This window comes from Bufo bufo, chromosome 4 (assembly GCF_905171765.1).
Source record: "Bufo bufo chromosome 4, aBufBuf1.1, whole genome shotgun sequence".
Classification (NCBI taxonomy): Eukaryota; Metazoa; Chordata; class Amphibia; order Anura; family Bufonidae; genus Bufo; species Bufo bufo.
The window spans coordinates 581,491,690-581,518,271 of NC_053392.1; the positions used below are offsets into that span (position 1 = coordinate 581,491,690).

The window sequence follows — 26,582 nt, forward strand, 5'->3', positions numbered from 1 at the left end:
TGTGCGTGTCAAAAGTGTGAATATTGTTCCACATTTACGAAGACCCCCTGCGCCAGAATTCTGGAACAAGTTGCACCTTGTTTTTTGGACACAATACCTATCAAAAGTGGGCAAAAAGTCACCAAACAACAATTAAATTTCAGGTGCTGGGAGAAGGAATAACGCCTATAGAAGATAACTAAAGCACACTGTGAACGCAATATCAAACTATCGAAAAAATATAGAATCTTTATTAAGAATTAAAATAGACATGATAAAAGACATATATAAATGGTCATTGACAAGCACACACCACAGGGGTATGTCATATTGGGGTCAGATGTAGCAAACAAATAAGGAATACCGTAAATAGGGGGAATGGCATAGATAAGACCGTATGCCAATTGGCACCCCCACACTAAATACAAATATGAACCCTGCGATCAGTAAAATACAGACCCAAAATGGCACCTCCAAGGACATGCATTTCCTCAGAAGGAAGCTGATGCGAAACACGTGTCGGGTTGTCTTTGGAGGTGCCATTTTGGGTCTGTATTTTACTGATCGCAGGGTTCATATTTGTATTTAGTGTGGGGGTGCCAATTGGCATACGGTCTTATCTATGCCATTCCCCCTATTTACGGTATTCCTTATTTGTTTGCTACATCTGACCCCAATATGACATACCCCTGTGGTGTGTGCTTGTCAATGACAATTTATATATGTCTTTTATCATGTCTATTTTAATTCTTAATAAAGATTCTATATTATACCTTCTTTTTTGGCCCAAATATGTGCCATTGTCCCAAACCCGCAGGTAGTAAAGGCATTAAAGGGGTTATATGGGAATTTGATATTGATGACCTATCCTCAGGGTAGGTCATCAGTATCAGATCGGCAGGGGGTCCGGCTCCCAGGACATCCACCAATCGGCTACTGAAAGAGGTCGTAGCTCAATGTGAGCACTTAGGCCTTTTCCTAGCTCGTTAAGTGGCCTAGGTGCATCTCAGTCCCATTTAAGTGAAGTGCAGCCGCTATCCAATGTACGACACTGTGAGCGGTGAGGAGGCTTCGGCACGCCAGATGGATGTTGGTTGATACAGCTGACCAGGGTTTGTGCAGTGGAGGGGTAAAAGGTAAATGTATTGTGTGGCTGCTAATGTTATGGGGGCTCTGTGAGCAGAAATAGTACAGTGAAAGTATATCAGCAATCCTGCACCATCATAACGGTTATCAGACTGGTAATTTCCCAGCAGCTACTGATCACAAACAGTTGGAAACCTTATCGTGTATAATGAAAATATCTGTGCTTAAACACTCTGTGCTGCCCCCAAGCTGCTTAAGCTTAAATCATTAGGAAAGACATTTAATAGGTTTCGGCAAGACGTCACATCACAGAGATCAAGACAGAGTCCATTTCTTGGTGACGTTCAAGTGGTTTAGGTGATCTTGCAGGTACTTGTGTTCGGGGAAGTGCGCCAGCTTCATGGCCTTCTTCTCCTCGAGGTGTCTGCGTTTCCGTTCTGCGGCGTGACGGAATTCCTGTTGCTTGGTCATGTAGGGCTGGCTTATCCAGTACTCTGTCTCAGCCTCTGTCTCCAGTCTCTTAATCATAGACTGTTTCATGGTCCAGGTGACCACCCGGGGTCTCCTGTATTTCCCTATCCACTGGCGGCCGGGAATGCCCTTTCTCAGGAGGATGTTGGTCAGGAACATTTTTGCTCGGGGTCTGAAAATGAAAAAGAATAAAAACTGAAGCACGAAATACAAGAGCAAAGAGAACCAAGGGCCTTTACGGATGGGAGGCAGCCACTCCACGCTGTAACCCCTGCCCAAACACAAGATAAACAGCCAAATTTGCTTGGCCCGGTCGCAAAATTTTGCCCATGGTCTCCCTAAGGCACCTGTGTACGACATGATCATTTGCCATTTTTTTCAAGGACCAGGGTGTCAGTTTAAAAAATATAAAAAAAATAAATAAATGCAGTCTGGCATGTTTCTGATGGGACTGTTCATACCCATGGATCACTAGCTCATTTGTATGGCTGGCTTTAGAGTATACGGACATCATGGAGAACCCCCCCGACTACTAGGCGGAGCAGCTCAAACACTGGGGGGCCTTAGCAGAGCATGGTCATTGCATAATGTGTGCCTTGTAATGCAAATGGGATGTGCCACCGATGAGTGGGACCACTGCCAATGAGCAGAATGAAGGGGCCACGTGTATGGGAATAGTTCTGTGGTAGCAGAAACAAAGAGAGGACTTACTAGAAAGCCATGATCCTTCCATACTGCTGATCGATGGCTGGCCTTACTACCTATTAAGCATGGATGGCCGACCCTAAGTGGCAATCAAGGCATATTACCGGAAACCCTTCTAGTAACCTGCAAGCACCCAAAGGCCCCTTTACGCTGCCCAATGTTCGCGTTCATGCGTGAGGATCTGCAGGTGTAAAGGTGCTGCAGATTATCTGATGAACAAGCGAAGCGCTCGTTCATCGGGTGATAGGATCGTTGGTGTGGCCACCTAAATTGCTGTTTGCTGGCAAACGAGTCTCTATGGGGAAGAGTGATGGTAATTAGGGATCACTGCTCCCATACTGTGGAGGAGATCGCTGTATGTAAATGTGTCTCCTCCACTGATGATTAGGCAATTACCAGGAAGAAACGCTTCCTTCCTGACAATAGTCGGCCTCAACTGTCAGTGTAAAAGGGCCTTCAGAATATCAGATCAGGTCATCAGAAAGTGACATTGTTTAAATCATGTTTTTACGTTAACCAAAAATTCTTTAAAAATGGGTTAATTTTAAATTTTCCATGTCAATATCTATATTTAAACTAAAACCAAAAATCCTGCAGTTTTCACACTGGACACTAAGCCTAATAATAGGCGCCACTTCTTGGTCTGTACAGATCACTTTACTACAGTTACCTGCTTATCTGTCATTCTAATCCTGCCTGTAATGATATCACCTCTGTGTATAGATAAGACAGGATCTACCATTCACAGTAGGTGATTGTCACAGTTTATCTATTCTTTCCTTGTACAATAACCTCTGCACAGGTCACAGAGCATGTCTATAAGACTCTCCAATAGAAGTTAATAAGGTCCTCTCCTGACCATTGTGTCTATGGACCATGGGGCTGCTGTAAAGCAGGGCTCGCGGGCCACATGCGGCCCCCGTCCTGCTGGGCAGAAACACTGCTGATCCTGCGCAAAGCACCGCACAGCAGATGGATCACAGAGCCTGCTCCTCCACTCTAGCAGGACAGCTGTACAGGGTGGACCTCAAGGAGCGCTGTGCAGGGTGGACCCCAGACCCAATGCGGTCTGCATCTTTTGTGGCTTCATTGAAGTGAATGGGTTTGCATCCAATCCACAAAAAATGCAGTTCCGATGCAGACTAAAACAATGGCCGCCTGCGTGAGCCTTCAGGGAAAGTGCTTACTGGTTATTGCAGGGCACCTACAGTATATCTGGGGGTGCAGGAGGCGGTAAGAACCAGTGAGCGCCGTCCTCTGCAGTGAAGGAAAGCGCACATTTGTGAATAGGAGGCAGGAAGGAAATGTCGACACTTACAGGGGTTTCCCAGTAAAAATGATTTTTAACCAGTTCCTGCAGCATGGCCGCTGACACAGAAGATTCCTACTTTCCTGCTCCGTGCTGACCTCGCAGTCTCCATCTTCCGGTCCCGGAAGAACCTCTCCAGCAAATGACTGACTTCTGTGGAGAAACGCTGCTTGTGGCCACATCACCACTGAGGCCAGTCATTGGCTGGAGAGGTACAAGTGACTATGCCCATAGCCAGCCGGATGTAAACAGCACCGGTACCGGAAGATGGAGGTAGCGGGAGCGGCGGGGAGCAGGAAAGTATGAATCTTCTGTGTCAGGGCCATGCTGCAGGAACGTGTTAAAAATAATTATTTTTTACCGGGAAATTTGTAAGTTCCTAATACACTGTGCAATATTCGTTCAATTACTGGGAACAAGTGTTCATAGGAGCGCTCATTCCTGATATCTGGCGGTATAATCGTACTGCCGATCAGCTGATAAACAAGGAATCACTCGTTTGTCGGACGATTTGCATATTTTATCAGGATGAAAGAGGTACGATAATCGTCAGCACATCTCACCGTGTAATCACGGTAGATTATCGCTATTCCCCATTCACTTTGCATTAGCTTGTGTAATAGGCTGATGCAAACGAGCGCTGATTAACTTTATTTTTTATTTTTGCGGCCCCATGAAATGTGTCAATGTGGCCTCAAGACCAAAAAAGGTTGTGCACCCCTGCCATAAAGCAATTATCTAAAGGCTGTTAAGAACAGCTCAGGCAAGATGTCCGTCCCCATAATCATGTTCAGAAAATAAAAATGAATTAGACTTAGCAGTAATTCTGTTTCCTTGAGTCCACCATGGACTCAAGGAAACAGAATTACTGCTAAGTCTAATTACGGTTTTCCATTTCGTCCACCATGACTATCAGATTACTTGGTAGGGAGTACCTTCTGGCCAAAGGTCATATCAGCAGAAGCAGAGACATCCATACGATAATGTTTCATAAACGTATTTATACTCGACCAGGTGGCGGCTCTACAGATTCTTTTAGGTGAAACGCCATCTCTTTCCGCCCATGAAGATGCCACTGCCCTCGTGGAATGGGCTCTAACATTTGTGGGGCTAGTAAGGCCTGACATTTGGTAGCAGCAGGATATTGTGGCTTTAATCCAACGACCTTGGAAGCTTTTTTCCCTGCGAATTGAATAAGGAGGTTGTCATCCTTCCTGAATTCTTTTGTAGCTGCCAGGTACTGAATAATTGTCTCCCTTACATCATCCAGGAGCTGGAATTGTTCTTCAGATGAACTCCTTGTGTCCGTAGAAAAGCAAGGTAGGATGATTTCCTGATCTCTATGAAAGTCTGTGACGACTTTTGGAAGGAACCCCGGATCTAGCTTCAAAACTTCCGGAAAGATAGACAGATATGGTTCTCGGCAGGACAGAGCCTGAATTTCTCCCAGGCGTCTCGCTGAGGTTATGGCTATGAAAAATGCTGCTTTGAAAGAAAGGTGAGAAAATTGGAGTTTCATTAGCCCTTTCAAGACCAGGTTTAAATCCCACTGGGGAACCCTTGGGGTTATAGAGGGTCTTAGTCTAGAAGCGGCCCTTATAAATCTTCTTCTTCTTAGGATGGAACGGAAACTTTAGACCTTTTGACCGGAGGTGTAGGTACCTGAGGGAGGCCAAGGAGGATTTAATCTTATTCTGGATCATAGATTTAACCTCCATAAGGATAGACTGTTGCTCGTCATTAATACAGAGCTTCTTTTTGTGACTTTAAGGGAGTCTTTTGGCAAAAGTTGCACATCTAGCGACCCTGGATTTAACTCTGGGCTCTTTCACTCCCTATAAAGAGAGGAGCAGCCCAGTATCAGAAATACATAAACATTAAAAATGTCAGGGTAACAGATATTCTCCCCCTAGGGGAACTCACGGTTGGAGTAGCCGAGGGTGGGTCTGTAGAATCCATCTGGCTTGCAGGGGCATCAGGAGCTGACATCCTAAGGCCTCCTGCACACGGACGTTTTTTTTTTCCCCGTTTACTGGCCGTTTTTTGCGTTTCGTATACGGAACCATTCATTTCAATGGTTCCGCAAAAAAAACGGAATGTACTCTGTATGCATTCCGTTTCCGTATTTCTGTTCCGTTCTAACATAGAACATGTCCTATTATTGCCCGCAAATCGCGTTCCGTGGCTCCATTCAAGTCAATGGGTCTGCAAAAAAACGGAACACATACGGAAATGCATCCGTATGTCTTCCGTTTCTGTTCCGTTTTTTGCTGAACCGTCTATTGAAAATGTTATGCCCAGCCCAATTTTATCTATGTAATTACTGTATACTGTATATGCCATACGGAAAAACGGAACAGAAACGGAAACACAATGGAAACAAAAAACGGATCAGTGAAAAACAGACCGCAAAACACTGAAAAAGCCATATGGTCGTGTGCAATAGGCCTAACTCTGGAGCCGGGAACAACCACAGTGGAGCAGCGGTAGGTAGTTAAAAACACCGCTCTTTTTCATACAGGCAAAGCCGGGAATAGAGCGCAGTGCTGCAGCGCGTACTACAAGGGCGGCGTGCAGCGTGCTCTGTAGTTCGCTCTCAGCTTCCTCACAGAAGGGAAGGAAGACCCTGCGAAAATAGAGAGAAACAGGCCCCCATTAATCAGGGACGAGATCTGCTCCTGTTTTAGTCCTCTGCCGAGCTTTAGTAAAGACCGCAGGAGGGCAGAGGTGAAGGAGAAACCGCAGTAATCCCCTCCTGAAAGGTACCATAAAAAGAAAAAATCTGTATAAATCTTCACCTCCTACAGGAGGTCTCCCTGTGAGATGCCCTCTTAGGGACAGGAAACACCGAGGGTGAGAGTGGGTGGTGGCCTTTTAAACTCTCTGTGTTTCTGCCCCTACAGAGGTCAAGGGGTCAATCTCATGTGTAGCCGTCATGGTGGACGAAATGGAAAAATCAATTAGAAAAAAGAAATAAAAAAAGGATAGCTGTCATTATCTCCTTTTAACTGACAGAATAAAAAATTCCTTTATAAGTGTATGTTCCCACAGAGTGGATATGCTGCAGATTTCTACGCGACAAATCTGCAGCATTTTACAGTACTGGCTAGTCTTGAGCGAATCAAGCTTCGGATCATAGATCCGAAGTCGATTCGTTCAAAAACGTTGGTTTTAATGCCGTTTCCGTACAGCATTAAAATGTATTGGCTCCGTGGTGCGAGACTTTGGCGAATTACTTCGGTATTCCTGTGCGAGTATTAAAAAACATTTTTAAAATAGAAACCCGAAGTGGGCTTTAGTTCTGGCTGGTACCAAAGCCCACTTTGGATTCCTATTTTTAAAATACGCAGACAGGAATACCGAATTAATTCACCTAAGTCTTGCGCCACTTTGCCTGAGATGAAGTTTGGCTCCACGGAGCCAATACATTTTTACTGCTGAACGAATCGACTTGAGATCTAGGATTTGGTTGCATCTTAAAATTCAGAAAGTGTACACTACAGGCAGTCTGAAGAGGTGTCCGATTTCTCACAGGGGCTCGGGCTGGATGATGCATCTGCCGTACAGTTAGGACTTTACACCGTCTATTGGTGGGCTTGGTTTGCTACAGCAAAATGGTGCATCTTACGCCAGACAACCTTTCCCGGGGAGTCGCATCCCCTCAGCCTGCGAGGAACAGTGAATTATTCTTTGGGGCTGCATAAATATCTCGAAAATGAGAGGTGCCACATTTTGTGCACGTTACGCCAGCATTCAATAACATCCACAAGGGCCAAATGTATTAGAAACGTGCAAACGTTTTTTAATGCCTATAGCGGCGACATCCAACTTGTGACACTACAACTCCCAGCCTTCCTCTTGCAAAAAAGAAAATACAGCTGATGCCACTGGGGTCCCCAATGAATGATGGGAGTAGTGATGTGGATAAGGCCTCATGCACATGACCGTAGTTTGGGTATGCATCCGATCTGCGTTTTTTGCGGACCCCTTCATTTCAATGGGGCTGCAAAAGATGCGGACAGCACGCCATGTGCTGCCCTCATCCGTATGTCCTATTATCTGTTTTGCAGACAAGAATAGACATTTAAAACATTTTGCAGGACCTGAGGAAGGGGAAATGCGGGATGCACACAGCCTGTATCCGTGTTTTGCGGATACGGCCGTGTGCATGAGGCCTTAGGGCTTGTTCACACGACCGTGGCTGTATGGGTCCGCAATCACGGAGGTGCGGAACGGAAGCACTACAGAGTGCTTCTGTGGTGTTTCTGTCCGTGCCTCCGCACCGCAGAAAAATACTACTTGTTCTATTTTTTGGGGTTCGGACGGATCACGGACCCATTAAAGCTGAATGGGTCTCTATCCGTCCCAGGCGCCGAACGGACGTTGCCCGTGCATTGGAGACCGCAAATTGCCGTGAATCAGCCCTTATATATAGCTTTTACTAGCATCTGATCAGGTACGGGAAGGGGAAGCAAATCAGGAAATCAAACAGGTGGAGTCTTTAATCAGTCAGGAAACGCAGGCAAATACACGACGACTTGTGGTTTAGATAAGATAGATAGACTTCTGCTTTAACAGTCGAGGGGTTTAGGTTTTATTTTTTTGGGGCCCTAAGCTTTGAACACAGCACCCCAGACCAGACGGAAAGCCGATCCAGTCCTGGGCTCTAGGATCCCTTCTCCATACTGGTGGCCTGTATATTATATTGGACCCTGGAGTTCAAGGCCCAGCATTCAGAAATATAATATATTCTACTATTTGCTCTTTTCTCTGTAATTCAGGAATATATATATATATATATATACACACACACACGTATAAAATCAGGCATTGTATACAATGCCTAGGCACTCTACAAAATACCTAAAGTATTCAGGCAAAGAATGATACCCTTAAAGGGGTTATCCAACTTCTCAAACAGCCCCCCCCCCCCATGTGCCGGGCCCCTCACAGGTAATATACTTACCCCGCTCCCCGCTCCTGGTCCCCGCACCGCCGCTTCTCCCTGTACACGGATGAAAACATCCGGTGTCAGGGGGGAGCAGCCACTGGCAGGCGGGGACGAGCCTCCCTAGCGTCACCCACGGGGACCAGGAGCGGTGCGGGGTAAGTTTATTACCTTTGAGGGGCCCGGCACATGGGGGGGGGGGGGGGGCAGTTTGAGAAGTTGAACCCCTTTAATAATTCACACATGCAAAGTATAAAAGGGCCATAACACAAGTGAGGACAATGCTGGTCTCTTTCTCTCATTTTTTCAGTAAGAAGGTTCTGCTCTTCTGCTATTTTATAAGACGTGTAGTTTATTTTGCATTTTGTTTATTGCAATTCAAAATGCCATTCGCTGCAAGAAGTGAGGACATTGGCGTCTGTGCAGGAACAAATGCCAAACTATGCAGTGCTCTAGTGAGAGAAGGACAAAGGGGTCCTCTCACTTCAGCAATAGACATTTATTATGTAGAGGAAGTTACTACAAGCCACTTACTAATGTATTGTGATTATCCATATTGTCTCCTTTGCTGGCTGGACTCATTCTTCCATTACATTATACACAGTTCATATCCAGGGATTAAGACCACCCTGCAGTCCAGCAGCGGTGGTCGTGTATGCACACTACAGGAAAAAGCGCCGGCCTCTCTGGTGGCAGGAGCCGTAGGAGCGCACATAGGCACGCACATTGTCTATAGTGTGCAAGCACGACCACCACTGATGGATTGCAGGGTGGTCGTAACCCCTGGATATGAGCAGTGTATAATGTAATGGAGAAATGAATCCAGCCAGCAAAGGAAGCAATATGGACAATCACAATACATTAGTAAGTGCCTTGTATTAACTTTCTCTACATGATAAATGCCACTTACTGAAGTGAGAGGACCCCATTGAAAGTGATAATGAATATTTTTCCAATATACTTTATTTATTGATTTTGCACTTCATTATGAAAAAAATTAACCCTCGGCTTCACAGCACAGTACTGCATAGTGAAGAGGTTCCTCACTCACTGCGCTGCCCTCACTGCCTCCTTCAAATATGGCTAAAGTTGGCCCTAAATACAGTATTTTCTGCTTTATAAAAGATGCACTTTCCCCCCCCAAAAGTGTGTGGGGATGGCAGTGCGTCTTATAAAACGAATACTAGTGAGGGCTTCCATTATAGAAGCGCTCACTAATATGCAGGATTCGCAGGGAGTGAGTGGCCCAGAGAAGATCAGGCGAGACCACCAGACCTGGAGAGGAGCGGCGGAGCAAGAGAGGTAAGTGAATGTATTTATTTTAGGGTCTGATGTGGGGTCCTGAAATTGGTGTCTGATGTGGGGTCCTGAAATTGGTGTCTGATGTGGGGTCCTGATATGGGGGTCTGATGCGAGGTCCTGATATGGGGGTCTGATGTGGGGTCCTGATATGGGGGTCTGATGTGGGGTCCTGATATGGGGGTCTGATGTGGGGTCCTGATATGGGGGTCTGATGTGGGGTCCTGAAATTGGTGTCTGATGTGGGGTCCTGAAATTGGTGTCCGATGTGGGGTCCTGATATGGGGGTCTGATGTGGGGTCCTGATATGGGGGTCTGATGTGGGGTCCTGATATGGGGGTCTGATGCGAGGTCCTGATATGGGGGTCTGATGTGAGAATGTCACAGTCCCTCAGGTGACTGATGTCAGGAAATCAAGGAGGTTGGCTGAGCGTGGAGGAATCTAACAGCCTCCTTGATTTCTCTTGATCCAGTGTTGATAGGGTTAATGACCACTTCCCTTTTCTCAGCTGTTGCTCAGTGGTCATCACTTCTACCCTTTATAGTATGACCCCACCCTTCTGACTATGCGGTAGATAGCGTCATTTGGGTTTGGCTGAGCTGGTGTGAGGTCGTCTCTGGTGTTCTTGCTCTACAGAAGTTAAGTGTCGCGTTTGTTTATGTTTGTTATATTCCCTGTTGTTTGTATCTGGGCCTGAAACAGAGACTTCCATTCGTCCATCTGGGGAGGAATGGGTTGTCTCTGGTCCTAACCTTTTCCAGGGCCTTATAGGGATATAAGGGCCTAGGTATCCTGCATATGAATATTCCTACCTTCAGGGTCTATTCATATTGATAGATAGTCAGGGCCCGGATTAGGGTTGTCTAGGAGGTGACCCGTTTCTTCCCTAGTTTCCAGGCCCAGTTACTGTTCCCCTTCCCTCCTGTGTTCAGTGTGGAGCCCCCCCCACACTGATCGTGACAGAGAATCTGAAATAGGGGGTCTAATCTGAGCATCTGATATGGGGGTCTGATGTGAGGTCCTGGTATGGGGGTCTGATATGAGAATCTGAAAAAAAAAAAAAAAATCTTATTTTCCTCCTCTAAAACCTGAAGTGCATCCTATGAAGTGAAAAATACGGTACTTTGTCTATCTATCTTGCCCTGTCTGACATCAGTGAGTGCCGACAGAGGGTGCGCGAACTGTATGCGGGATGCACTGACTAACGAGCCGCCGATAGATGTAGGAGAGGCGGCAGTGATCTCTTGCATCTCCTAGCGCAGTGTTGGTGAACCTTTTACAGACGGAGTGCCCAAACTGAAACCCAAAGCCCACTTATTTATTGCCAAGTGCCAACACAGCAATTTAACCTGAATACCAATATACTGTAGTATATCTTCCATGTACTTTTAACAAAAGCCGTCCTACATTCAGTGCCCTGTCTGTGCTGTTCATAGTGCGCCCTGCACTGATGAATGGCAGGAAAAGTCTAAGTCACATTGGTGCACCATAGACTTTTTCCAGGGTGCGGGTGCCTACAGAGAGGGCTCTGAGTGCCACCACTGGCACCCGTGCCATAGGTTCGCCACCACTGTCCTAGCGGCTATATGTTTAGTCAGTGCTCACTCCCTGCCAGAAAGGGCAGTATGTATGTGTATATGTATTTATGGCCAGCTTTAGGGAATATATGAGGGAGTCAGTGAGGGCAGCGCAGGAACATCTTCACTATACAGTACTGCGCTGAATGGTGAAGACGGGCAGCTCTCTGCCAAAAGTCAAATTTAAAGAATGCAAAATCAGTAAATAAAGTATATTGAAAACCTGTTCCTTATTACTTTCCCTACACAATTAACAAAAAAAAAATTGCACGTTTAACCACTTCAGCCCCCCTAGCTTTAACACCCTTAATGACCAGGCCACTTTTTACAGTTCTGACCTACACTACTTTAACCGTTTATTGCTCGGTCATGCAACTTACCACCCAAATGAATTTTACCTCCTTTTCTTCTCACTAATAGAGCTTTCATTTGGTGGTATTTCATTGCTGCTGACATTTTTACTTTTTTTGTTATTAATCGAAATTTACAGATTTTTTTTTTTGCAAAAAATGTCATTTTTCACTTTCAGTTGTAAAATTTTGCAAAAAAAAAAAGACATCCATATATAAATTTTTCTCTAAATTTATTGTTCTACATGTCTTTGATAAAAAAAAAATGTTTGGGTAAAAAAAAAAAAATGGTTTGGTTAAAAGTTATAGCGTTTACAAACTATGGTACAAAAATGTGAATTTCCGCTTTTTGAAGCAGCTCTGACTTTCTGAGCACCTGTCATGTTTCCTGAGGTTCTACAATGCCCAGACAGTACAAACACCCCACAAATGACCCCATTTCGAAAAGTAGACACCCTAAGGTATTCGCTGATGGGCATAGTGAGTTCATAGAACTTTTTATTTTTTGTCACAAGTTAGCGGAAAATTATGATTTTTTATTTTTTTCTTACAAAGTCTCATATTCCACTAACTTGTGACAAAAAATAAAAACTTCCATGAACTCACTATGCCCATCACGAAATACCTTGGGGTGTCTTCTTTCCAAAATGGGGTCACTTGTGGGGTAGTTATACTGCCCTGGCATTTTAGGGGCCCAAATGCGTGCGAAGTAGTTTGAAATCAAAATCTGTAAAAAATGGCCGGTGAAATCCTAAAGGTGCTCTTTGGAATGTGGGCCCCTTTGCCCACCTAGGCTGCAAAAGTGTCACACATGTGGTATTGCCGTACTCAGGAGAAGTTGGGCAATGTGTTTTGGGGTGTCATTTTACATATACCCATGCTGGGTGAGAGAAATATCTTGGCAAAAGACAACTTTTCCCATTTTTTTTTATACAAAGTTGGCATTTGACCAAGATATTTATCTCACCCAGCATGGGTATATGTAAAATGACACCCCAAAACACATTGCCCAACTTCTCCTGAGTACGGCGATACCAGGTGTGACACTTTTTTGCAGCCTAGATGCGCAAAGGGGCCCACATTCCTTTTATGGGGGCATTTTTAGACATTTGGATCCCAGACTTCTTCTCACGCTTTAGGGCCCCTAAAATGCCAGGGCAGTATAAATACCCCACATGTGACCCCATTTTGGAAAGAAGACACCCCAAGGTATTCAATGAGGGGCATGGCGAGTTCATAGAATTTTTTTTTTTTTGGCACAAGTTAGCGGAAATTGATATTTTTTTTTCTCACAAAGTCTCCCTTTCCGCTAACTTGGGACAAAAATTTCAATCTTTCATGGACTCAATATGCCCATCAGCGAATACCTTGGGGTGTCTTCTTTCCGAAATGGGGTCACATGTGAGGTATTTATACTGCCCTGGCATTCTAGGGGCCCTAAAGCGTGAGAAGAAGTCTGGAATATAAATGTCTAAAAAATTTTACGCATTTGGATTCCGTGAGGGGTATGGTGAGTTCATGTGAGATTTTATTTTTTGACACAAGTTAGTGGAATATGAGACTTTGTAAGAAAAAAAAAAAATTTCCGCTAACTTGGGCCAAAAAAATGTCTGAATGCAGCCTTACAGGGGGGTGATCAATGACAGGGGGGTGATCAGGGAGTCTATATGGGGTGATCACCCCCCCTGTCATTGATCACCCCCTATAAGGCTGCGTTCACACGGGCGAGATTTCCGCGCGGGTGCAATGCGGTAGGTGAACGCATTGCACCCGCACTGAATCTGGACCCATTCATTTCAATGGGGCTGTTCAGATGAGCGATGATTTTCACGCATCACTTATGCGTTGCGTGAAAATCGCAGCATGCTCTATATTCTGCGTTTTTCACGCAACGCAGGCCCCATAGAAGTGAATGGGGTTGCGTGAAAATCGCATGCATCCGCAAGCAAGTGCGGATGCGGTGCGATTTTCACGCACGGTTGCTAGGTGACTGTCTATACACTGTATTATTTTCCCTTATAACATGGTTATAAGGGAAAATAATAGCATTCTGAATACAGAATGCTTAGTAGGTGATCAGTTGAGGGTTAAAAAAAATTAAAAAAATTAACTCACCTTCTCCGTTTGTTCGCTAAGTCCCGGTCTCTTCTTTACTTCTCAAAAGATGAACTATGGGCTAAAGGACCTTTGATGACGTCAGATCACATGCTCCAATCACAGGGTCCATCACCGCGGTGATGGACCATGTGATTGGAGCATGTGATCTTACATCATCAAAGGTCCTTTAGCCCATAGTTCATCTTTTGAGAAGTAAAGAAGAGACCGGGACTTAGCGAACAAACGGAGAAGGTGAGTTAATTTTTTTTATTTTTTTTAACCCTCAACTGATCACCTACTAAGCATTCTGTATTCAGAATGCTATTATTTTCCCTTATAACCATGTTATAAGGGAAAATAATAACATCTACACAACACCGAACCCAAACCTGAACTTCTGTGAAGAAGTTCGGGTCTGGGTACCACAGTCGGTTTTTTATCACGCGCGTGCAAAACACATTGCACACTCACGATAAAAACTGAACATCGGAACGCAATCGCAGTCAAAACTGACTGCAATTGCATTCCTACTCGCGCGGGTTTGCCGCAACACACCGGGACGCATCCGGAACTAATCCGGACACGCTCGTGTGAACCCAGCCTAAGGCTCCATTCAGATGTCCGTATGTGTTATGCGGATCCGATCCATGTATCCGTGGATCCGTAAAAAACATACGGACATCTGAATGCAGCCTTACAAGGGGGTGATCAATGATGGGGGTGATCAATGACAGGGGGGTGATCAGGGAGTCTATATTGGGTGATCAGGGGTTAATAAGGGGTTAATAAGTGACGGGGGGGTGTAGTGTAGTGTGGTGCTTGGTGCTACATATTACTGAGCTACCTGTGTCCTCTGGTGGTCGATCCAAACAAAAGGGACCACCAGAGGACCAGGTAGCAGGTATATTAGACGCTGTTATCAAAACAGCGTCTAATATACCTGTTAGGGGTTAAAAAAAATCGCATCTCCAGCCTGCCAGCGAACGATCGCCGCTGGCAGGCTGTAGATCCACTCGCTTACCTTCCGATCCTGTGAACGCGCGCGCCTGTGTGCACGCGTTCACAGGAAATCTTGCGTCTCACGAGATGACTCATATATGCGTGACTCTGCGCAGGGCTGCCGCCTCCGGAACGCGATCCTGCGTTAGGCGGTCCGGAGGCGGTTAAAGGGGTTGTGTCACTTCAGCAAATGGCATTTATCATGTAGAGAAAGTTAATACAAGGCACTTACTAATGTATTGTGATTCTTCATATTGTCTCATTTGCTGGTTGGATTCATTTTTCCATCATATTATACCCTGCTTGTTTCCATGGTTACGACCACCCTGCAATCCAGCAGCAGTGGCCGTGCTTGCTACAGGAAAAAGCACCACAGCCCCGGACACCAATGAAGCTGGTGCCTTTTCCTATAGTGTATAAGCACGACCACCACTGATGGATTGCAGGGTGGTCATAACCATAGAAACAAACAGTGTATAATGCGATGGAAAAATGATTCCAGCCAGCATAGGAAGCAACATGGACAATCACAATACATTAGTAAGTGCCTTGTATTAACTTTCTCTACATGATAAATGTCACTTGCTGAAGTGAGAGGACCCCTTTAAGTGTAATTCAATATGCCATTCTTGCAACAAGTGAGGACAATGCTGGTCTCTTTCGCTTGTTTTCAGTAAGAAAGTTCTGTTCTTCTGCTATTTTATAAAACGTGTAGTTTATTTAGCATTTTCTTTCTTTCATGTTTTCACAGTAATAAAGGCTTCCTATCATTTGACACTTGTAAACATTTCCTACTTTGCCTAAACAGAACTCTGCATTCTATACCTTACCTGTTCTTGGCCTAAATATTTTAGGTATTTTCTAGAATTCCAGCATTTCATACATTTATATGTAAGGCTACTTTCACACTAGCGTTGTTTTAATCCGGCGTTCAATTCCGACACCGGAACTGCCAGCCGGATCCGGAAAAACGTGTGAAAACGGATTACATTTGAATCCTGATCAGGATTTTGATCATCACAATGAAAAAATGCATTGGAAAAAAAACGGATCCGCCATTTATGGACTTTAACTTTTTTTTCACATTTTTCGGGTTTAACATGCAAAAGCCGGATCCGTTTTGACTGAACACACGGCGCCGGATCCGGCGTTAATGCAAGTCAATGGGAAAAAGACCGGATCCGGCGTTCAGTCAAAGTGTTCAGGCTTTTTGGCCGGAGGTAAAAATACTGCATGCTACGTTTTTCTGAAAAGCCTGATCAGTCAAAAAGACTGAACTGAAGACATCCTGAAGGACTGACTCTCCATTCAGAATGCATGGGGATAAAACTGATCAGTTCTTTTCCGGATTTGAGCCCCTAGGACGGGACTCGGCGCCGGAAAAGGAAAACGCTAGTGTGAAAGTACCCTAACATATACAATGTACGTTCCGCTCTCCCCCCAGACCACACTGAAAAAAAAACAAAAAAAAACACCACATCAGACCCCCCAGATCAGATATACTTACCTCTGTGGTCTATCCTGCCGTTCACACTCATACTCCACCTCACACTGATGATAAACATCCGGATGTTACGATTAGGGATGAGCGAACCCACTTTGGATGAAACATCCGAAGTCGATTTGCATAATACTTTGTTGTAATACTGTACAGAGCGAGCGCTCCGTGCAGTATTAGAATGTATTGGCTCCTATGAGCCGAAGTTATCACTTCGTCCAGTCTCGCGAGACTTCGCATAATAACTTCAGAAATCTATTTCTACTGTAAAAAAAAAACATTTCCCGAACTCTGGTTCGGTTCCGAGGCACCACTTCGGATTTGCTCATCCCTAGTTACGATGCTTTGCTTCGCTTAACAATGTCCTGATGCTGAATAGGCCGAGGTTGGGGGATCACTTTAACTCTCCGATCCTGAATGTCTCAGCACCCCTGGCGTGTTTACATAGCGCCCCGGTTTGGAATTGATACACTGAACTTTATAACAGGACTGTATGCAGTGAGCTCCCCCTAGTGGACACTACAGGCAGCCAGAATGTTATCATGTCACGCTAGGGGAAGTTATACAGGCGGGAGTTTCTTACACCAGGCTTAAAAAAGAATAAACCGACCAGTGTAAAATGTGTCAAACTGATCAAGAAGAGCACGCCTCTTAATAAATTGGTGCCCCAGCACCTGAAATGTACACCAGGTGGGAGCTGGCATACATTTTTGGTGTCATTTAAAAGGGTTATCCTTCATATAAGATAGGGCCAGGGGCTATCCATAGTATTCAGTATATTGGGCAGACTAGATGGGCCAAATGGTTCTTATCTGCCGACACATTCTATGTTTCTAAGGTCAACATTATCATATCGGTGGGGGTCCGAGTCCCAGCACCCCAGCCAATCAGCTCTGGGGTGCACAGCACCATACATAGTACAGTGGTTGTGCTTGGTATTGCAGCTCAATCCCATTCACTTCCATAGGGATGTACGGCGACGTCACATGGCAAAGGAAGAGGCCACAAAGCCTCTTCTCACAGCTGGGACCCCCGCCGTTCTAATATTGACGACCTATCCAGACTGCTGTGTAATACTACATTTCCCCTGCAAAACGTTTGGCGTGCGTGGCCATAATCTCGGAAACCAAACACCTTATAGCACCGACCTTTAAAAAGAGGTTCTTCAGCAGCGGTGCATATGATAAAGTAAGTGCATCACACAGGCAGCCCTACTGTACCAATACGATATGATGTCATCACCACAGCCTCTCCCAGGTGGAGCTCCCCTTTAAGCCTGTCATGTGACACATTAGTTCTCCCCCATACACAGTATGGAAGACAGACTACAGCCGTAAAGCAACAGGATATCACTTACCAGCCTAGGACGCCTATGTCATATACTGAATATGTCGCATTTAGCCTCCACGACCCGTCTCAGCAGATCACACATGCATGTCTATTGCCCTTCACAAACCGGAAGTCCGAGGCAAACCGGAAATGCATAGCGCGCCATATTTAATACGGGCACTTCGGCGTAACACAGCGACATAAGAGTAATTCCCGTCTCCTAAAATCTTTTACGGTACTAATAACACTTCGCATAGAGAGGCAATGAATATTCCCATCCAGTGAAAGAAGTAGCTTTAAACCACTGCCCAAACTAAACATGGCGGCAGGGTGCTTCCGTCTGTTGTGCTCAACCGGAAGTGACGCGGGTAAAACAAAACCCAGATCATGGTGGTGAAGGAGAGCGGGATTGAGCTGTGATGTTTGGCGGTTTCTCTTGGTTTTGATAGACAGGTGAGGCGGTGGTCAGTGTGAGAGCGATAGGGCATGCGTATAAAAAAGGGGATGAGTGAACTACAAGTCCCAGCAATCCTCCCTGAGTACAGATTAACGTTATTTTTTCTAAACTTTATTGATAGTATGCCCATAATAACACTGTAGGTAACAAAGTGGAGCATGTGGGTAATTACCAGTGAGCGCCCCCTATTGGAGTCGTAACGGCTGCCGTTTGATTCTGCCTTACGTTTATTTAACGCACGCGCCCGTATGTCCGTATTTGTGATGGATTCAGTGCCGAATGTCTTCCGCCATGTTGCTGAGGATGGGTTCGCGTCACGTTTTCGCCTTACGTTTACCCTGTACAAAAAAACGTACACGTTAAACCAGGGATCCTCAGCCAGCGACCCTCCAGCTGGTGCAAAACTACAACTCCCAGCATGCCGGAATAGCTGTGTGCTGTCCGCACATGCAGGGAGTTGTAGTTTTGCAACAGCTGGAGGGCTGCAGGTTGGGCATGCCTGCGTTCAACAGATACCATGTTGTGCTTTCCATCACCATAGACTTCCATTGTAAAAAGAAAAAATGTATACGTTAAAGGTAGGGTTGAGCGATTAGGGTTTGGATTGCTGTATCCTAACCCGATTATTTTAAAAAACGACGTTAAGACTATGGGCTCCGTCCTACTGCAAAATGTACGGCCTCCGCGGAGGTCTTTCCGAAGTTTCAGCAAATATCGCTAGACTTACTTTGTCTCCCCTCGTTTATTCGCATAAATTACTGTATCAAAATACTAAGTCGAACTTGGCTTCCTGCCTCATTAATGAAGCAGAGTTCGGCTTCATATTTTGATACAGTAATTTATGCGAATAAACAAAGTGACGCGTGATAAAGGCGAGACAAAGTATGTCTCACGATATTTGGTGAAACTTCAGAAAGACCTCCGCGGAGGCCATACATTTTATAGTAGGACAGAGCCCATACTCTTAACGTCGTTTTTAAAAGAATTGGGTTCGTATACAGCAATCCGAAATCGATTCGCTCAACCCTAGTTAACCACCTCAGCCCCCAGTGCTTAAACACCCTGAAAGACCAGGCCACTTTTTACACTTCTGACCTACACTACTTTCACCGTTTATTGCTCGGTCATGCAACTTACCACCCAAATGAATTTTACCTCCTTTTCTTCTCACTAATAGAGCTTTCATTTGGTGGTATTTCATTGCTGCTGACATTTTTACTTTTTTTGTTATTAATCGAAATTTAACGATTTTTTTGCAAAAAAATGACATTTTTCACTTTCAGTTGTAAAATTTTGCCAAAAAAACGAGATCCATATAGAAATTTTGCTCTAAATTTATTGTTCTACATGTCTTTGATAAAAAAAAAATGTTTGGGTAAAAAAAAAATGGTTTGGGTAAAAGTTATAGCGTTTACAAACTATGGTAGAAAAATGTGAATTTCCGCTTTTTGAAGCAGCTCTGACTTTCTGAGCACCTGTCATGTTTCCTGAGGTTCTACAATGCCCAGACAGTACAAACACCCCACAAATGACCCCATTTCGGAAAGTACACACCCTAAGGTATTCGCTGATGGGCATAGTGAGTTCATAGAACTTTTTATTTTTTGTCACAAGTTAGCGGAAAATGATGATTTATTTATTTATTTATTTTTTTCTTACAAAGTCTCATATTCCACTAACTTGTGACAAAAAATAAAAACTTCTATGAACTCACTATGCCCATCAGCGAATACCTTGGGGTGTCTTCTTTCCAAAATGGGGTCACTTGTGGGGTAGTTATACTGCCCTGGCATTCTAGGGGCCCAAATGTGTGGTAAGGAGTTTGAAATCCAAATTCTGTAAAAAATGACCTGTGAAATCCGAAAGGTGCTCTTTGGAATATGGGCCCCTTTGCCCACCTAGGCTGCAAAAAAGTGTCACACATCTGGTATCTCTGTATTCAGGAGAAGTTGAGGAATGTGTTTTGGGGTGTCTTTTTACATATACCCATGCTGGGTGAGATAAATATCTTGGTCAAATGCCAACTTTGTATAAAAAAATGGGAAAAGTTGTCTTTTGCCAAGATATTTCTCTCACCCAGCATGGGTATATGTAAAATGACCCCCTAAAACACATTCCCCAACTTCTCCTGAGTACGGAGATACCAGATGTGTGACACTTTTTTGCAGCCTAGGTGGGCAAAGGGGCCCATATTCCAAAGAGCACCTTTCGGATTTCACAAGTCATTTTTTACAGAATTTGATTTCAAACTCCTTACCACACATTTGGGCCCCTAGAATGCCAGGGCAGTATAACTACCCCACAAGTGACCCCATTTTGGAAAGAAGAGACCCCAAGGTATTCGCTGATGGGCATAGTGAGTTCATGGAAGTTTTTATTTTTTGTCACAAGTTAGTGGAATATGAGACTTTGTATGAAAAAAAAAATCAAAAAAAAAAATCTGCATTTTCCACTAACTTGTGACAAAAAATAAAAAATTCTAGGAACTCGCCATGCCCCTCACGGAATACCTTGGGGTGTCTTCTTTCCAAAATGGGGTCACTTGTGGGGTAGTTATACTGCCCTGGCATTTTCCAGGGGCCCTAATGTGTGGTAAGTAGGTAAATGACCTGTGAAATCCTAAAGGTGCTCTTTGGAATATGGGCCCCTTTGCCCACCTAGGCTGCAAAAAAGTGTCACACATGTGGTATCTCCGTACTCAGGAGAAGGTGGGGAATGTGTTTTGGGGTGTCTTTTTACATATACCCATGCTGGGTGAGAGAAATATCTTGGCAAAAGACAACTTTTCCCATTTTTTTATACAAAGTTGGCATTTGACCAAGATATTTCTCTCACCCAGCATGGGTATATGTAAAATGACACCCCAAAACACATTCCCCAACTTCTCCTGAGTACGGCGATACCAGATGTGTGACACTTTTTTGCAGCCTAGATGCGCAAAGGTGCCCAAATTCCTTTTAGGTGGGCATTTTTAGACATTTGGATCCCAGACTTCTTCTCACGCTTTGGGGCCCCTAGAATGCCAGGGCAGTATAAATACCCCACATGTGACCCCATTTTGGAAAGAAGACACCCCAAGGTATTCAATGAGGGGCATGGCGAGTTCATAGAAATTTTTTTTTTTTGGCACAAGTTAGCGGAAATTGATATTTTTAATTTTTTTCTCACAAAGTCTCCCGTTCCGCTAACTTGGGACAAAAATTTCAATCTTTCATGGACTCAATATGCCCCTCACGGAATACCTGGGGGTGTCTTCTTTCCGAAATGGGGTCACATGTGGGGTATTTATACTGCCCTGGCATTCTAGGGGCCCTAAAGCGTGAGAAGAAGTCTGGAATATAAATGTCTAAAAAATTTTACGCATTTGGATTCCGTGAGGGGTATGGTGAGTTCATGTGAGATTTTATTTTTTGACACAAGTTAGTGGAATATGAGACTTTGTAAGAAAAAAAATAATAAAATTCCGCTAACTTGGGCCAAAAAAATGTCTGAATGGAGCCTTACAGAGGGGTGATCAATGACAGGGGGGGTGATCAATGACAGGGGGGGTGATCAATGACAGGGGGGTGATCAATGACAGGGGGGTGATCAGGGAGTCTATATGGGGTGATAACCACAGTCATTGATCACGCCCGTGTAAGGCTTCATTCAGACGTCCGGATGCGTTTTGCGGATCCGATCCATCTATCAGTGCATCCGTAAAAATCATGCGGACATCTGAATGGAGCTTTACAGGGGGGTAATCAATGACAGGGGGGTGATCAATGACAGGGGGGTGATCAGTAGGATATATTTCCAGACGCCACACGTGCCAGGAGCTAGAAGCAGCGCTCTCTCCACCAGCGGTATCCACCCACCGACTTGAAAAAGGGGTCCGCAGAACCCCGAAACGCGTTGTCACTTTAACAATAAAAAAACCATTGGTTTCTAAAAATTCTCTGGTTGCGTCTTTTGCGCCTACGGTCCGCCCCTCCACTCGACCCCCGGTCCAGTGGAAATATATCCTACTCATCAACCCAGACGGCGGCTTGGCCCCCGCCAAAGGGAATCGCGGACGGAATCGGCAGCATCCACCAGTGAGACATAATCAGTCGTATCCACCTCCAGTCCAGTTGCACCAAACAATAGGTGCATCAACAACAGGTGAGCAGTACCACTCTTCCTGTTGTTCTGGAGGCTCGGCTCTTAACTTATTTACCCTATGAGCGCCTTTTTCTCTCCTTGGCCATTATCTACTAGGGGGGTGATCAGGGAGTCTATATGGGGTGATAACCACAGTCATTGATCACGCCCCTGTAAGGCTTCATTCAGACGTCCGGATGCGTTTTGCGGATCCGATCCATCTATCAGTGCATCCGTAAAAATCATGCGGACATCTGAATGGAGCTTTACAGGGGGGTAATCAATGACAGGGGGGTGATCAATGACAGGGGGGTGATCAGGGAGTCTATATGGGGTGATAACCACAGTCATTGATCACGCCCCTGTAAGGCTTCATTCAGACGTCCGGATGCGTTTTGCGGATCCGATCCATCTATCAGTGCATCCGTAAAAATCATGCGGACATCTGAATGGAGCTTTACAGGGGGGTAATCAATGACAGGGGGGTGATCAGGGAGTCTATATGGGGTGATAACCACAGTCATTGATCACGCCCCTGTAAGGCTTCATTCAGACGTCCGGATGCGTTTTGCGGATCCGATCCATCTATCAGTGCATCCGTAAAAATCATGCGGACATCTGAATGGAGCTTTACAGGGGGGTAATCAATGACAGGGGGGTGATCAATGACAGGGGGGTGATCAGGGAGTCTATATGGGGTGATAACCACAGTCATTGATCACGCCCCTGTAAGGCTTCATTCAGACGTCCGGATGCGTTTTGCGGATCCGATCCATCTATCAGTGGATCCGTAAAAATCATGCGGACGTCTGAATGGAGCTTTACAGGGGGTTGATCAATGACAGGGGGGTAATCAATGAAAGGGGGGTGATCAGGGAGTCTATATGGGGTGATTAGGGGTGATCAGGGGCTAATAAGGGGTTAATAAGTGACGGGGGGGGGGGGGGTGTAGTGTAGTGTAGTGGTGCTTGGTGCTACTTTACTGAGCTACCTGTGTCCTCTGGTGGTCGATCCAAACAAAGGGGACCACCAGAGGAGCAGGTAGCAGGTATATTAGACGCTGTTATCAAAACAGCGTCTAATATACCTGTTAGGGGTTAAAAAAAACACATCTCCAGCCTGCCAGCGAACGATCGCCGCTGGCAGGCTGGAGATCAACTCTCTTACCTTCCGTTCCTGTGAGCGCGCGCGCCTGTGTGCGCGCGTTCACAGGAAGTCTCGCGTCTCGCGAGATGACGCATATATGCGTGACTGTGCGCAGGGCTGCCACCTCCGGAACGCGATCCTGCGTTAGGCGGTCCGGAGGTGGTTAAAGGACTTGCGTCACTTCAGCAAATGGCATTTATCATGTAGAGGAAGTTAATACAAGGCACTTACTAATGTATTGTGATTGTCCATATTGCCTCCTTTGCTGGCTGGATTCATTTTTCCATCACATTATACACGGCTTGTTTCCATGGTTACGACCACCCTGCAATCCAGCAGCTGTGGTCGTGCTTGCACACTACAGGAAAAAGTGCCAGCCTCTCTGGCGGGAGTGCACATAGGCTGGTGCTTTTTCCTATAGTGTGCAAGCATGACCACCGCTGATGGATTGTAGGGTGGTCGTGACCACGGAAACGAGCAGCGTATAATGTGATGGAAAAAATGAATCCAGCCAGCAAAGGAGGCAATATGGACAATCACAATACATTAGTAAGTGGCTTGTATTAAAGGGGGTATCCAATTCTAAATATGCCCCCCACAAATTCCTGGGCCCCTCCTATAGATCATACTTACCCCGGCACCCTTGTCACTCTGGATCCCTGCACGGCCACAGCTGCATCTCCCCGTCGCGCAGATCGGAACATCCAGTGACAGGGGTGCAGCCAATAGCAGGCTGCGATGGTGACCCGCCCCTTTACATCACCACGTGTATAACAGTTTGACCCAGTTTTTAGGAACAGACTTTGTCGACCCAGAAACGCCCAACCTGGAGCGGCCTAACGGGCCTGGGGTGCGACGTAAAGTCTGCGGACAAAGACCAGATAAAGGTCTCCTGAAAACCTAAAAAATGTTAAAGGGGTTCTGCAGTTTTTTTTAAACTGATGATCTTTCCTCTGGGTAGATCGTCAGCATCTGATCGGTGGGGGTCCGACACCCGGACCCCTGCGGATCAGCTGTTTGAGAAGACAGCGGCGCTGGCAGTAGCACCGCGACCTTCTCGCTGTTAGGGTACATTCACACGACCGTATTATTTTATCCGCATCCGTTCCGCATTTTGCTAAATAGATGCGGATCTATTCATTTCTATGGGTGACTAAAATTTGCGGACAACGTTCAGTATGTTGTCCGTATCCGTGTTTCCGCATTTCTAGTCCGCAAAAATATGAAGCTTGTCCTACTATTGTGCGCACAGATTGGTCCGCAGCCCCATTCAAGTCAATGGATCCGCAAATTGCGGATGACATACGGAATGGTTTCCATATGTCATCTGTTTTTCGCGGATCCGTTTCTGTATTTTTGAAGGCCTTAATTCAGGTTTTTTTTCCCTCTTCTTTTTTTTTTTTTTTCTTCCATTTTTTGCGGACCATAAAAAACAGAAGACACACGGAACACAAACGGAAGTCATTTGTCCGCAAAATGCGGTCATACGGTTCCGTTATAGGCGGACCGCAAAACGGAAAGGATTACACACAGTTGTGTGAATGTACCTATACCGCAGGCCAAAAAAACTGCAGAAAGACCCTTTTAAGTCTTAAAAAAAGTATTAAAACATAGAATATTAAATACATTTCATTTAACAGTTTTTTTTTTTTGTTTTGTTTTTTTTTGTGGATATTTTTATTTGGAAACTTGTATGACACCTGGGACCCCCGCCGATCAGCTGTTTGAGAAGGCATCGGTGCTCACAGCTTTTCCTAGGTCAGTGACATCATGGACCTCGGTCACGTGGCCTAGGTGCAGCTCCGCCCCATAGAAGTGAATGGGTCTGACCGCGATACCAAGCACAGCCGCTATACAATGTACGGTGCTCAGCTTGGTGACCAGAGTGAAGACCACGTGCTCACAGGAACGCCAATGCCTTCTCAAACGGCTGATCGTCAGTGGTCCCGGGGGGTCTGACCCTCACCGATCAGATACTGATCACCTATCATGAGGAAACACGTTAAAATCAATGGCTATGTGTGCTGTCCGTTTTTCTTGCCCCACCAAAATGAAAGAGGATGGCCCACTAATTTCATGTATGACTTTTCTGACCACAGAGCGCCCCCCCCGTTCCAAAGAAGTGAATGTAGGGGTTGTCACAGTCTGCTCCATTCACACAGGTGACTCGGGGACCCCTGTACTTGTGATTAGTGGTGGTCCCAGCAGTCAGACCCTCAGCAATCATAAGGCTGGGTTCAGACCTGAGCGTCTTTGATATGCGCGTTTTTGACGAGCGTTTTTTGCAATAGTAAACGCGCGTTTGACGCGCGTTTGTGTGATTGACTGCAATGTCCTATGGCCACAAACGCGCGTCAAAACGCCCCAAAGAAGCTCAAGTACTTGTTTGAGCGTAGGGCGTTTTACAGCGCGTTTTTCAGCGCTGTAAAACGCTCAAGTGAGAACCAGGGCCATAGGGAAGCATTGGTTTTCATGTGTTGAGCGTTTTACAGCGCGTTTGAACGCGCTGTAAAACGCTCAAGTGTGAACCCAGCCTAAATGTATCATCTGTCCATGATGTTCTTAGGTCCACCCCTTTAATTATAGAATATTCACTAACGTATGTACTGCCCCTTGTAAGGATACCTGAAGAAACTTCAGTTTTTTTTCTTCTTATAAAATAATAAAAAAAATTATACAATATATAAGATAGATCTTCTATATTATATTTTTTTAAATTATTTATATACAGTACAGACCAAAAGTTTGGACACACCTTCTCGTTCAAAGTTTTCTTTATTTTCATGACTATGAAGGCATCAAAACTATGAATTAACACATGTGGAATTATATACATAACAAACAAGTGTGAAACAACTGAAAATATGTCATATTCTATATTCTAGGTTCTTCAAAGTAGCCACCTTTTGCTTTGATTACTGCTTTGCACACTCTTGGCATTCTCTTGATGAGCTTCAAGAGGTAGTCCCCTGAAATTGTTTTCACTTCACAGGTGTGCCCTGTCAGGTTTAATAAGTGGGATTTCTTGCCTTATAAATGGGGTTGGGACCATCAGTAGCGTTGAGGAGAAGTCAGGTGGATACACAGCTGATAGTCCTACTGAATAGACTGTTAGATCTTGTATTATGGCAAGAAAAAAACAGCTAAGTAAAGAAAAATTTGTGGCCATCATTACTTTAAGAAATGAAGGTCAGTCAGTCAGCCGAAAA

The 26,582-nt window shown here is 45.1% G+C and overlaps 2 protein-coding genes across 3 annotated transcripts in view; one reads left to right on the forward strand and one right to left on the reverse strand.

The window, feature by feature from the left end:
• Window positions 1-1,328: 1,328 nt before the first annotated feature.
• Window positions 1,329-17,795, reverse strand: MRPL57 (mitochondrial ribosomal protein L57). Its single transcript, XM_040430394.1, has 2 exons — window positions 17,677-17,795; window positions 1,329-1,708 (listed from the first exon to the last, which is right to left on the reverse strand). Exon 2 carries the CDS (start codon window positions 1,693-1,695, stop codon window positions 1,381-1,383), a length of 315 nt encoding a protein of 104 aa, XP_040286328.1. The 5' UTR covers window positions 1,696-1,708; window positions 17,677-17,795; the 3' UTR covers window positions 1,329-1,380.
• Window positions 17,796-18,009: 214 nt separating this feature from the next.
• The window catches only part of LOC120999477 (corepressor interacting with RBPJ 1-like), a 54,437-nt gene continuing 45,864 nt past the window's right edge, over window positions 18,010-26,582 (forward strand). For both annotated transcript variants that reach the window (XM_040430389.1, XM_040430390.1), the window contains exon 1: window positions 18,010-18,101. The gene's annotated coding sequence lies outside the window, so the exon portion shown is untranslated. The remainder of the gene's footprint in view (window positions 18,102-26,582) is intronic.